We start from the raw sequence: 14525 nt of genomic DNA, 5'->3' as shown, positions 1-14525 counted from the left end.
TCCCCACAAGAACTACTTAGATCCAGTAGTGAGAGTTGCTTTGCACATCTTGCATCAGCAAACTACTGTTTGCCACCAAGCATATACTTGGCAGGGAGCTGTCAGGAACAAGCCCCATCTACTGAGCAACAGGATAATTTAGCCACCATAAGAAAAAAAAACATGTCCTCGGTACGATTCCCCCTGCCCCAGTCTTCTCCACACATCCCCATCCTATCTGCAAAGCTTAATAGTTTTAAAACACAGACGTGCTTGCACTTATGCAAGATTTAACGTACTGCCACCAGTCGTACTTGAAAGTCGTTTCCATCGAATTCCGCTTGAGAAATGATTATGTCCAAGCGGAGACGGCAGCATTGAATCAGTAGTATATGTACTGCTAGCTTGTTCTCTTTATAAAAATCTGCATATGAAGTTATTACCCCTCTCCTATTATCTATACAAGCTCATTCATTTACTGCTACAGTGTCCTTCCTTCTTGCAGACCAAGATTACCAGGTGACAGCAAACATGGCAAAAGATTTAGCTGAGGCAATCAGAATAAGATCTACCAAATGACTAACCCGCTTAATGCCTGTTAAGAAAGCCCATTCATCCATATGTTTTATTTGTGGTCAAGGACAGTTATTAACTCTTTTATTTATATAGTTGTAAATTCTTAGAATGTATTTTGTATAGCCAACCATCTAGCGATATACTGTATGTATTTTATTTCTTTGCTATGGCTTATGGCTGATGCAAGTAAAGATTTTATCTATCTACTTAGCAAGTGTACTTAAATTTAATACATGTATTTAGAAATATAGAAGAAGAAGAAGAAGAGTTTGGATTTGATATCCCGCCTTTCACTCCCTTTAAGGAGTCTCAAAGCGGCTAACATTCTCCTTTCCCTTCCTCCCCCACAACAAACACTCTGTGAGGTGAGTGGGGCTGAGAGACTTCAAAGAAGTGTGACTGGCCCAAGGTCACCCAGCAGCTGCATGTGGAGGAGCGGAGACGCGAACCTGGTTCCCCAGACTTACGAGACTACCGCTCTTAACCACTACACCACACTGGAATACATTTATTCCAAACCTACATTGCATTTTCACGTGCACATGTCAAACATATTATAGGTATGCTTTAAAAATGTTGTCTAAGTATTCCTGGGAATAAACAGGAGAGACAAAAGTGGTGTTAGTTCTCAGTCTCTGTGTAACATAATCTAAGCCCTCCATACTTCTCAGAAAGCATTTGATCTGTGACTGGGGCTTAATAAGGGGTTTTTATTGCTTTAAGAGATTTTTATTACATTAAGCATTATTATTAAGCAGTGTATTTTTAAGAAGAAAGAAAGGTTAAGAGAGGAGTTGATTTGCTGTTGCTTCAATGATAATAATAATAATAATAATAATAATAATAATAAATTTTATTTATATCCCGCCCTCCCCAGCCGAAGCCGGGCTCAGGGCGGCTAACAACAATCCATGTGGTTTATATATATATAAAAAATTGGACCTGCCTTTTTGTTGCATTCCATCCAACTAATTTAGACTCTAAATTAAATAGGACTTATTTTTTACTGTAAATGTTGATGATATACTATACCCTGTATTCATAAATAATATAATTTATGGCTAGGTAGAATTTTAAAACGGATTCCTACAGCTACAAAGAAGAAAAGTATCATTATACTGGTGATTTTGTAAGTGAGTGAGCTCACGTTGAGAGATTTGATACAATATTTGTGACAAAACTGAAAATATTGTGTAATCATGATCAGCATTTTTCTTACACCTCAGATATTTGGGCAATTGACACCTATGTACTGAGTGCACCTTCATTCACACATGAGCATGTTCAATTTTATGCCTCCAAAATCTTGTATGTTCTCTTCTGTCTCTCTGTCTCTCTCTTCTTCCACTTAGTTTTCTTTTCCCGTGAAGTTACTGGAAAAAAGTGGCCAGGATGCTGAACTTTTCTTCTACAGTCTCATTTTTTCTTCTTCCTACTATCTATCTTGTATTGCTATGTCCCTATACTTTATTTTTCATGCTAGTAACTCATTTCTCACACAAAGCTAACATATGTTCTGTAGTTGTCATACCAACTGCCATTTCAAGCTATAAACAACTGTCTCCCAACTGTCAGTCTCCCTTTCCCCTTCCCCTCTCCCAATTTCATCACTCACAAGGCTTAAAAGCTGTTTCTATCTTTCTAGTCCTATTAGAATAGGCAAAATATAATTCCATGATAAATTTACAGGGTGAGAGCACTGACAGCTGTTTTAACATCACAGAAAGGTGGCAAATAAATTGGACAAGGGTGACCCTCTCAAAAATTCAAGGAAAATTAAAAGTGAGAATTCAATATGGCCACCACCAAATAATAATTTTAACATAGTTTACCTTGCAGAAGTCTGATGAAGATGCATTTGAGTCTAAATAGGGGTAATATCTTTAGACAAGGAATCATTTTCAGTCAACGCAAAACATCCAGTGAGACTTCTATGCCTCTTAAACAGATTATTGTACATAGATAGTATTGTTAATACGTAAAACAGCCCAGAACAAATTTCAGAAGAAATTTTGTTACAGTGAAAAAGAAACCTGAACATCATGTTTAAAAGATTCTTTAACTTAATTCAAAGCAATATGGATTTCTAACAGTATCAGCACGTTACATAAAATAAAAATATGAAAGTTAAACATCTTATAATTATGTTAATGCATAATCATTTCCATCAAACCAGAAAGGAATATTCTTCTGATCTTTAAAAATAATAGCCACAAACAGCTAAGAACTTCAGGGGCAAATCAACAAATATATCCAGTTGTTATATTCTCTTTGTAAAACCTTTGACTCTCTTATAGCTCTCGTTGTGTAGACTTTCTGTGAAAAATTCCATAGGGACAATATTGTCTTCACTGACTGGCAGCAGCTCTCCAGGGTTTTAAGTAGGAGTTTATACTAGCCCTACCTGAAGATGCTGGGGATTGAACCTGAGACCTGGGACTACAACTTCCATCAATCCCACTCAGTATGGCCAATTTTAAGAGATGCTACTCTTAACATCTGGAGGGCACCACTTCAGCCACACCTGATCATCTGACCTAGTTCTACCCTCTGGGACAGCAGATAACAAGGATTTTTGACCTCTTGCATGCAATAGTCCTTTGAAGAATGTCTGCCCTTAGTCTCCTTTTTCAAAGCTAAACATACCAAGTTCTTCAAGCTTTCCTCATAGAGCGTGTTTTCCATACCCAGCCATCTTCACTGCCATCCTCTGAGCTATTTCAATTTGTCCTACATCCTTCTTACAGTGCAGGTCCCAGAACTCTCAAGCCCGAGATTTGGTAGTAATCACTAATGATGCAGGAAATAAAGTTGGAGGAAATCAGAAGAAAGAAACTATGAAGGAAAAGTTCTTTAAGAGAATTTTCATCATATTTTGTTATGAAAGCAATTCTCCAATCAAGATATTGCACATATGAAACAACCATCAATGGGAAGTTTATTATCATGAGGCATGCAGTTGAAACCTGAGAGAAGAATTTCTGGCTGCCTCAAGATATAAGCGTAATGATTTCCAAATGCAAATGCACAGGAACCTACCTTCATGAAGGAGGATACATTGCCATTAAAGTTCCATATGTTGCTGGTGTTCAGACTGCTGTGGAATTCCAAGTTCTCTTACACAATCACTGCAGCAGGTAATAATATACTGACATTCTAATCATTATAAAATCCAGATGATTTAATGTTTTTTGTGCACTCGTAACATATCTCCAGTTTTCAGTTTTGCCAGTTTAGCATCTATCAAAAATTCAGGAAAATTGCAGAAGTGCTGCCTTTCTGGTTTGATGAAAATCCATTGTATAGTTGAAATGTTATAAGTCACAATCAACTTACAGTCATAATTAACTGTATATACAGTGCATTGATAGTATCAGAAATTTCATTTTGCTTCCAGTTACATTCGTTTTTCATGCAAGCTATAAAGAGAATTTGCTGAATGCTGCTCTGGAGGTGAGGACTCAATGGATTCTAATTACAAGAAAGGAGATTCCAACTAAACTTCAGTAAGAACTTTCTGACCGTAAGAGCTGTTTGACATTTGGAACAATCTCCCACGGGAGGTGCTGGACTCTCTTTTCTAGAGGTTTCTAAGCATAAGTTGGATGGCCATCTGTCATGTATGCTTTATTTGAGATTCCTGCATTGCAGGGTGCTGGACTAGATGACATCTGAGGTCCCTTCCAACTCTACAATTCTATGGTTCTATGTCAGAATAATTTCTTTTGCAATTTACTTTACATACTAATTACAATCCTAAAAGTACCATGAGGGAAGGCAGAAGTCTAGGCCAGAGAGTCCTGCCTTCTGATAGATTCTGAAGAGACCATCAACAATCTGAGAGAACTCTGCTGTTCAGTACTTAATAACTTCTATTTGTTTTTAGCATTTTAAAATTGTATACCAGCTTGGATGCATTGGAAGAAATTTGTTCAGGACCACTTTATATTGACAGTGCTAATTAAAACATATGTACAACAATCTGTAGACATTCAAAACAAGTATTCAATGATCAGACTTCTGCAAGGGAAAATGTTTTTAAAACATTACTATTTGGTGGTGGCCATATTGAGCTTTACATCTATCAAATTTTCCAAAGTTTTTGGGAAGGTCACTATTTTACATTTTTCTCTCTCTCTACAGTTCCAATGTATTGCAACAGCTGTCAGATATTTGTCCCAGTATAACGGTCCCAAGGGCTTTGCTTGTGTGTAGACCTCACTAGGAAGAAGGGGGTCTCCTTTCCATTTGCAGCTTTTACATACCTGGGGAGTCCTCAGAGTATGCAGAAACCCCTATTTTGTTTTTAGGTAACCATTTCACCGCCCTCTTAGACAACCAAGTTTGCAATGAGTAAGAAAAAGTTAGGGTTACTGAGAAAAAGGAATAAAACAGGTGTGAAATTTCAACTATAGTATTCCCATACTACTTCACCCCTCTACCAATAAATCACAACCATCCATTCCCTATGGATTCAGTTTTAAAAGTAATTTTTTAAATAAACATCTTTCTGATATTTGATCCATGTAAAAATGATTGTGGAGCAAATAACTGACATCTCAAACACTATTCTAACAGATACACAGTACCAAATCAGGATAGATGCCAAGGGGCTGAGAATACCCAAGTATTTTCATATATCCTGTTCACCCTTCTACTGAATTGGCAGGCTTGGCTAAGGTAAAGGATTTTAGGTACCATCTCCTAAAATCAGCGAACTTAACATCATTAATTCTGCTCAACACATAAAATTTCCACCTCTTTTTTTTCCTTTTTAAAAGGAGGGGCAATTTGGTAACAATCAGGACTGACCCAAGACATTTTGTTGTCTGAGGCAAATCAGCAAATGGCACTCATTCCCCCATCCCAGCACCTCTCTGGCAGAAAATATATAAAAGAATAAATTAGTAACCAGTATTATTAGTTTAGGACTGAGGTGAAAAACCTCTAGCCCTCCAGATGAAGTTTGATTGCCTCCCAACTCCCATTATTCCTAGCCAGCATGCCTGACCTCTGAGCAATATTTAAGATTAGGATGAATAGGCCTTGTTCTGGATCTCCATTTTGGGGGGGAAATAAAAATTAAGGAACTTCAATCTGGGCTTTAAAAGGCTTCCGCTTGAAATGAAGGTCTATAACTTACTGAGCTTAGAGCCTCGTGGTCTTCAAAGGGAGATAAAGGCATCAGCGCAATTTCATCCTAGAGAAAGAGATTTTAAAAGTTAAAAGATAGCTTTTCTTTTATGACCACAAAATGTTGTTGCACTTATCAAATCTTTGTTTTCCCATAATTCCTAAACATTGTCAACTTTTTTTGCTGGCCTTGCTCCTGAAAATGTAATTGCTGCATTGCTAAGTTAAACAGCTAACTACAAGCAGTTTCACCTGTTAAGTATTTAGACAGAAGGTTGCTGTTAAAGGTGCAGGAGCAAAACCAACAAAGTGTTGATAATTCTAATACGAAATAAGTGTCAAAGCATAAGTATCATAAGAAGAATATGATTGGAGACAGGTACAGTGTAGTGGGATGCGGGTGACCCTGTGCTCTAAACCACAGAGTCTAGGGCTTGGTGGCTCCTGCCCACCTAGCAGTTCGAAAGCACGTCAAAGTACAAGCAGACAAATGGGTACCGCTCCGGCGGGAAGGTAAACAGCATTTCCGTTTGCTGCTCTGGTTTGCCAGAAGCGGCTTAGTCATGCTGGCCACATGACCCGGAAGCTGTCTGCGGACAAATGCCGGCTCCCTCAGCCTATAGAGTGAGATGAGCGCCGCAACCCCAGAGTCATCCACGGCTGGACCTAATGGTCAGGGGTACCTTTACCTTTACCTTTACCGTATTGATCACTGCCTTTGTAAAGATAAGGCTTGAAATGAATGCATGCTGAGGCAGAAATCCAAGAAACAAAAAACTAAGGTGATTAATTTTTCCTACATTATCTATTGACAACAATAGTTTGATGCATTTATTTGCCCCAGACAAATATAGCATTGCCATAAAGTTACCGTTTTCAGGATCTGAGCTAAATTGGGTTCAGAGTTGCAGGTTAATAAAGTTACAGATTAACCAAGTGAAGGTGATACTGTACTTATTCACTATCCTACATTATCAGAGTATCCGTTATCAGAGTATAAACTATGTTCTATAAAAGTTCATTTTAACCAGCGAAACAAAAGTTCATTTTAACTAGCGAAACGAATCTGGTTCTCTTTAGCATTTCTTGTCTGCCTGGGGGGATGAGGACTGAATCCTGCCCCTTACTTGTTGAACGTTATAAAGAACACAAGTTAAGTATTGCAAAAACTACTTGTAAGCAATTAAATCTGTACAGATGTCCATCAGCCAGACTTAAGCCTAATGGGGGCACAGCTAGCTTCGCTTCATTGCAGTACCAATGAGGGGCAATTCTTACATTCCTCCATTGTGAGAACTGTCCATTTCTGGGTTTATTCTAAGCTTCTCCTACTGCACAAGCAGTCAGCACACTGCTTGCCTTTGAACTTTTTTTTAACTGAAAGAAACATGAAAGAGGGAAGATAAAACAAGAACTGACAGAGAAAGAGACAGGAAGGAAGAAAAGATGGGAAATTTGAAGAAATAAGAAAGACAGGGTACAAGCAAAATAGAGGTGCTTTGAAAAGAATAGAGGAGTAAGGGGATGTCCCCCTCAATTATAACTAGGGAGAGTGGGGTTATTGGGTTGTTTTTATTATTATTATTATGTATTTTTTATTTTCATATTGCATTTTTATGTTGTAACCTGTGGGTATAGGTTGGTATACACATTTAATAAATAAAATTAACAATAAATATTTTACTTATACAAATAAAACATACAATTTTATTTAATAAATAAACCCTCGGTTAGAACTAGCCTATAGCTGAGTACATTACTGACACTCCCTTTGCTTGCAATATGAATCTAAGCCCCCACCCCAGATTACAATTTTTAGTATTTTCCCTCTGTTACAAAATGACTATCCTGTAAAATAAGTTATAAAATATGTTTATATTTACTGTTATGATATGCTAAGGATGAACAGAGGCTCTTCACAAAATAGTTCTCCAAAACTGTGTTGTTGCCTCAAACCCATGTATCATTTACTACACTGCTTTTCCTTCAACTTGTCTGAGGCTTTCTACTCCTTGGCCTACCCAGTTCAATCTGCAAACCCTCACAGTCTGTTTGGCCTAGCAGTTCTCAATCTGAAGTCGCTCTGAGGTGTTGCTTTCTATAGAACCAAACTTTCTAGAAGTATAGTCATGGGATATGTGTCTTCTTCAAGGATTTGTTCTCTGGGATAGGTGGAGGACAAAACTTAACACAGGCAAATGGAAACAAAGCTCCAGGAGTCCTGGGAACTGTTGTATGACCCAGAGACTTGTCCTAGGCCACAGCTGCTGTTTTAATTGAGAAAAGAAAACAGAAATGTTGGAGAAGGAAGGATTAAGGAGCCTGCACAAAGAGCTAAAAGGAGAGTCAGGGGGTCTGTGCTACCTGGGCTATCAGGCCTAAGTTCTACTGAAGAGCTGGGCAGGAAGGAGCCACTTCAAGGCCTGTGAAGAACTGTAGCTGCTGGAGGCAACTTTTGGCCACTGGCTGCTGAACACTAAATCACACCTCTTCACCTTTGGAAAGCTTATTGCTTGCTGAACAAGAAAAGCACAAAGCTTGTGCCATAAGGATGTTTAGAGGGGGACAGAGAGTAAAATTTGCTTACACTGCTTTCTTTTTACTCCTATGTTTGTTCAGTCACTTCAGTTCTTTTGTGCATCCTTTCAACTTAAAAGTTCATTTTCTCGTCCGTTTCCTTTTTTAAAAAACAACCTAGTTCCTTATTAAATCTCATATGCCCAATTGCACAAAACACTTACTTCACACTGCACAAATATTTTTGACACTGCACAAAATGTGTCTAGTTGCATGTTAGAATAAACTCTGGTTCATTTATTCCTCTCTCTGCTTCCTTTTCTTTAACCAGTCACCGATCTGTAAGAGGATCAGTCTTTTTATCCCACTTATGCAACTTTTTTGGTGATGGACATTAAACATTGTCAAAAGCTTCTTGATAGTTTTTATTTGCATATTATTTGCTTACATGAACAAGTGTGTATTCCCACTGTCTTCATTCTGGCCAGACTGAGAACCACCACACTATTGGGAAAGGTTAATGGGGCAGAGACCGGCAGCTGGGAGGAAGATGGCCTCATTCTCACAGGCTTCATTCTCACTGTTAGTGAGCCTGTGTCTGGTTTTACATCTTCACACTCACATGGTTTTCTGCCCTATACTCCCCAACACACCTACACAGAAAAATTGAGAGATCTTATGTGTATGGGGGAGGGGGGAGGGACCATTCAAGCATGCAAGTTTGAAATGTTATAGCTCAGGCATAGTTATGTTACCTAAGTGAGTACTGTTAGGTTCTGTCACACCTGTGGGAGCTTCCAGGAACAGCAGGAATTGCTCCAACAAAGTCCATGGCTCAGCTCACTGCTTATATATTGAAGCAGGCCTGATCATAGAATCATAGAATCATAGAGTTGGAAGAGACCACAAGGGCCATCGAGTCCAACCCCCTGCCAAGCAGGAAACACCATCAGAGCACTCCTGACATATGGTTGTCAAGCCTCTGCTTAAAGACCTCCAAAGAAGGAGACTCCACCACACTCCTTGGCAGCAAATTCCACTGTCAAACAGCTCTTACTTCCTAATGTTTAGGTGGAATCTTCTTTCTTGTAGTTTGGATCCATTGCTCCGTGTCCGCTTCTCTGGAGCAGCAGAAAACAACCTTTCTCCCTCCTCTATGTGACATCCTTTTATATATTTGAACATGGCTATCATATCACCCCTTAACCTCCTCTTCTCCAGGCTAAACATGCCCAGCTCCCTTAGCTGTTCCTCATGAGGCATCGTTTCCAGGCCTTTGACCATTTTGGTTGCCCTCCTCTGGACACGTTCCAGTTTGTCAGTGTCCTTCTTGAACTGTGGTGCCCAGAACTGGACACAGTACTCCAGGTGAGGTCTGACCAGAGCAGAATACAGTGGCACTATTACTTCCCTTGATCTAGATGCTATACTCCTATTGATGCAGCCCAGAATTGCATTGGCTTTTTTAGCTGCCGTGTCACACTGTTGGCTCATGTCAAGTTTGTGGTCAACCAAGACTCCTAGATCCTTTTCACATGTACTGCTCTCAAGCCAGGTGTCACCCATCTTGTATTTGTGCCTCTCGTTTTTTTTGCCCAAGTGCAATACTTTACATTTCTCCCTGTTAAAATTCATCTTGTTTGTTTTTGCCCAGTTCTCTAATCTGTCAAAGTCGTTTTGAAGTGTGATCCTGTCCTCTGGGGTGTTAGCCACCCCTCCCAGTTCTGATGAATGCCAGAACCCCATATTCCTTGTTACGGTAAGTTGTAACAAAAGTAACATAGTCAGCATAGCATCGTATCATATATAAAGTGAATTCATTCTCCAAGTGCCTGGCCTTATGTAGACAAAATGACACACTAGGAAATATCAGCAGGCTTGGGGAAATTTCAAGGTATAACCAAGTACACACACAAAAAAACACCTTAAGGAAAAAACTCTAAGGGATGAACCCCACTCCCAAAATGCAGGCTAATGAAGATATAGAATGGACATAGAACGTAGACTGATCGTTGCAGGTGGAGGGGGAATGGAATGAAGTGGTTGGAACAGCAGCATTCGACACTACAGCATTTGGATACATGCAGAAACAACACAAACATACCGTACATATCTCTAGTTACTTCCTTCTTAGTAGACATCATAACTCTGTGTGGATTTTCAAACACTGATTAGAATCTTGAGTGTTGCCCAACTGTGAAACCAACCATTCAGCTGACAATACTAAAACCAGAAGAACATGTCTGGCTCACTAGATGCATACTGATAACTTCCAAGGAACTGATATCATAGCAACAACATTTTACTTTCAGTAAAGAAACACCTGTCTGCGTACTTATGCAAATGACACTTGATGTGTTTAGTATCTCTCACACAGTAATTATAGCATAGTGTGACGTGTAGCTTACTTCACTGTGTAGTAACGTTGGTTTTATTTTCTAAATTGGGCTACAAACTCTATCCTGGATGTCTCCTCTGTTGTTGCTTCTGATTATATGCAGGCTCTCCATTATCAGAACCAGCCCAAGTACTGAGGATCTGACAGCCTTGCAAAAGCAAGTAAGTATGGTAGAAATCTAACATTTGGGGGGTCAAAAAAAATTATTGTTACCAATTAATAACTGCACTGGGTGTTTCAAAATATAGATTTCTACTGATTTGTTTTCTAGTTTCTTCCATCATACAGGGCCAATTAGCATAGCATTTTTATGGTAAGCAGCAGGTGTTCAAGATCTGCTCTGGTCCCTAATTCAGGTCCTGTGTTTTTCAGAGCAGAAATGCTCTGCTCAAAAATAATTTAAAAAAGAATTTTAAGGAAAATTTTGTTACACAATAAGAGGTTGTTAAATCCTCCTGAGCATTTCACTAACCCAGTAATTCAGGTGTTTTTTTCCAACTAGAAAACCTTCACAACCAAAGAGAAGGGTAGAGTTGTAAAAATCCACTAATGATGTTGTCCTATCTCTTGTTTCGGTTCAGCCAGTTTCATACACTTCATTGAGACAAATATGTGAGGCAGGATGGATGAGAATGCTTGTGCATACTACCCAAGCATGAGCCAAAAATAAAGGAGCCAGGTGACATGTAGCTTCATTCTGCTGTATTGAGAGACAATAGAGGCTGTATTTGCACATCACAATAAACCATAGTCAATGTTTAACTATAGTTTAATGTGAACAAGCAGTATGCTACAGTGCATTGCTAAAAATCTCTGCTTTGCAACAGACCACAGTCCTTGGCTTGTTGACGCATCCAAATCTGTCTTTGTGCTTTGTTTTCCCCAAACAAGTCACAAGTGGTAAGCAGAGATCTCTTGGCTGTTGGTAGTGATTTGTCTGAAGAAAAATAAACCATGAGCCCAGATCTAGACAACATGGCAAGCCAAGGTTTATGTCTTGTTGCTCCCAGTGTGACCATGGGCAGGGAAGGTACAAAGAGAGGACTTTTGAGCTGTATGCATGAACAGCCTGCTTATTTGTGTCAAACCAACAGTTAGTTAAACCAATGGTTGGCAAAACATTATCAATGTGTTAACAAGATGTGTGATTCAGGCCAGTGCGGCATACGTTCATATATTTTAATGCCTATCTATGCATAACCCGTAGGCATCACTATGCCTTTGAATGAATTTTCAATATGAGGGATATTCCATAATTAGATAATCTGTTTTCCTCCAGAAGAGTTGGGAAGTATGAGCAAGAAAGTTTACTAAATCTAATGTGTAAGAAAGATCCGGAATGGGGTAATGATATGTCTATGCCTGTAGTCAGCATCTGTCAGTGACTGGAGTGAGCCAGCAGTAAATCACCCAAGCTAGTTGGAGTTAACTCTTTATTAGCAAAAACAGGACCTGCACAGAATGTCAGGCCTAATGAGCACAGCAACTCCTCTCCAGCAGGTCTTGCCCCCTTAAAGCAGTTGCTGAGACTGTAGGTCCCGCCTCCTCCACAGCTTCCTAACCACCCCCTTCAGGGTTCTTCCTAAGCAATCTGAGACTATGCCTGTGTGTCTGTCTTTGCTCGCCCCCCTTTTATGCCTCTTCTGGTTCTGGGAGACCGGGGGGAGGGGAGCTTGGTGCCCAACCAGTCCCTTACAGGCATTCCTACATTCTTAGTGCATATTTCACTTCAAGTTGAGCTTGGATGAGCTGCTAAAAGACTGAGGTTATGAAGCCACAATGGTTTAGGTTGGCAGAGTAGGTTAGGAACAGTTTGTATTAATGTTTAGATAAATTGGTTTTGTGACTCCCACTACATTGAAAACTTGTTATCACCTTAGCTCTTCATCTGACTCTATATTCTTTTTGGGACTAAATAAATATTCCCCTGTAACTCAGATACAAATGTGCTCAAGAGCTGCTCAGGTGCATGAGAATCACCCAGATTCAAAGCATCACACACAGTTAGGGTTCAGTGTTGCTCTGTTTGGGAATATAAACAGAAAATATTGAGCAAGAGACGGGCAGCTCCTTGATCCGCATCCAAGTTGCCTCTATTGGTTAATCTGAAATTTTATCCTAATTAATTGCTCCAAGTATTATTTAAGGACATTTAATGGCACTTAAGGACATTTTCAGACAGGGTGTTTGTCATCTGGGAACTGGAAGGATTCAAGTAGTACTCAAAGGAGTAGAACAGGGACAGTTAACAAGTCCAGGGGAAGCTTAAAGGGTGGTACAGACATTGCTTCTGCATAAAGAAGTTCCACAAACCACTACATTGTCTAAACAGGTAATCTCTTGCCCTAGCCATCCTGTAACACAGAATGATGCTTCCCAAAATGTTCCCCAAGGAAAGGTAATGGGTTTTAATCATTGGACTGGAGTGGTTTCCTGGTTCCTTAATTTTGTGGTCGGAGCAGCATCAGCATCCAAACTTTGGTGCTACAGGCTGCGCACAGCTTAAAAGGCAGCTAGGTTGTTCTTTTTCTCAATTCAAATCGAAGCTGGATGCGGGGAGAGGGGGACACACATCAGAATGTAGTGGATGCGCACTAGAGGATGCAGAGTAAATGGGGGGAGGTGTACATGGTGGGAACGTGGAACAAATAATAAGGAAGGAAGAACCAACTACAGCCTTCTTTCCCCCCTCTGCCAGTGCTCAGCAGATTGTATGCCACCACCCTTGCCTTAGGAGGTATGAAACTCTTGGGAAACTTTTATTGTAGTGCTAGATAAGAATATTTAACATAAATTACCCAACTATCAGTTACTTAAGCTAAACAACAAAACAAGTAGCTGTTTAAATATTGTTGTATCCATTGCAGTTAAGGCTACAGTGCCATACCAACTTACTTGAGAGTAAGGACCCCCTCCTGAACTGAGTGGCAGTTGCTTCACAGGATCCGGCTGCACACCAATATAAACATAAATCCTTATACTTTCAGTATCGAAGTTAATTTGGGGGGGAAGTGCACTTTGCAAAAATAGATGCCATGAACTGTCCCCAAATGGAAACCCAATTCTTCTACATAGCTCAGTCAGTAGAGCAAGAGATTTTTCTGTCCGGCCGCCCTTGGCCACACCACCTTACAGGTGCTCCCGGCAGCCCTCGCTCGATCCTCGCACGAAAGGACCGCGCCAGTTTTCTCCTTCCCTCGAGGGCGACTGGGCAGACCAGCAGCGTTCATAAAGGCAAGAGCCGAAGCGGCTGGACCACATGAAAGCTACCGGAACAGTTTGAAAAAGGCGGGCTCTCTAGGGGGCTTTGCATGTGCGCTTTTCTTTTTCTCCTTACCTGCATGGTGGAAATAAGCAAGCGCTTCTCTCCCCTTCCCCCGTGCAGCAAGATCACGAGAGGATCTCTCCTTGCTAAAACTCAGCTCGATCCCGCAGCATGAGAGGAACAATCCGCAGGGACCCCCAGATCTCTCCACTCCTGTGTGTCGCCGTCTCTGGTTTCAGAGAGTCCCCGCGGCTCTGGGAGTGCGGACTTCCGCGTGAGGTTGCCTGGCTGCGCCGCGATTCTCTCCTTTCCCGATGAGAGGGAGCCGCCTGTCGGGTTTTGCCACAGGCAGGAAAGAGGAGGAGGAAGCCAGCGTGCCCTTTCCGCCCCCTCCGCCTTACCTGGGCACCACAAGTTGCTGGGGAGGGACAAAGCAGGCACTTCCCGCCATTGATGTGTCAGACTGATACTGCTGTTGGCAGCTGAAAAGCCACAATGGTTTTCTTCCGTGTGTTTGTGTGTTTAGAGAACCAGAATCACCCAAGTCCCAGCTAATTCAATAGGCAGCATTTCAGAACTGAAGTATAATGGGTGGTGGTGATATTAATAATAATAATAATAATAATAATAATAGTTTATAAGTTGCATTTATATCTC

The 14525-nt window shown here is 40.4% G+C and overlaps 1 protein-coding gene across 3 annotated transcripts in view; it reads right to left on the bottom strand.

Annotated features, from left to right (window-relative positions):
- Window positions 1-14229, bottom strand: part of ANO9 (anoctamin 9) — a 42001-nt gene extending 27772 nt beyond the window's left edge. The window contains exons 1-3 of one of the 3 annotated variants that reach the window (XM_081010610.1): window positions 13941-14228; window positions 5699-5755; window positions 2388-2419 (exon numbers count right to left, since the gene is read on the bottom strand). Coding sequence is in view for 2 of the 3 variants with exons in the window: in XM_081010608.1 (XP_080866734.1) it covers window positions 5699-5755; window positions 13941-13946 (63 nt within the window). In the remaining variant the exon portion in view is untranslated. Of the gene's footprint in view, window positions 1-2387; window positions 2420-3201; window positions 3533-5698; window positions 5756-13940 lie in introns of those variants that run through there. The other 2 variants (XM_081010608.1, XM_081010609.1) reach the window with 2 other exon arrangements.
- Window positions 14230-14525: the final 296 nt, after the last annotated feature.

This window comes from Podarcis pityusensis, assembly GCF_964106645.2.
Source record: "Podarcis pityusensis genome assembly, chromosome: 1".
Taxonomy (NCBI): domain Eukaryota; kingdom Metazoa; phylum Chordata; class Lepidosauria; order Squamata; family Lacertidae; genus Podarcis; species Podarcis pityusensis.
Note: the sequence above shows the minus strand (reverse complement) of the source record. Positions and strands in the feature narration are given on the sequence as shown.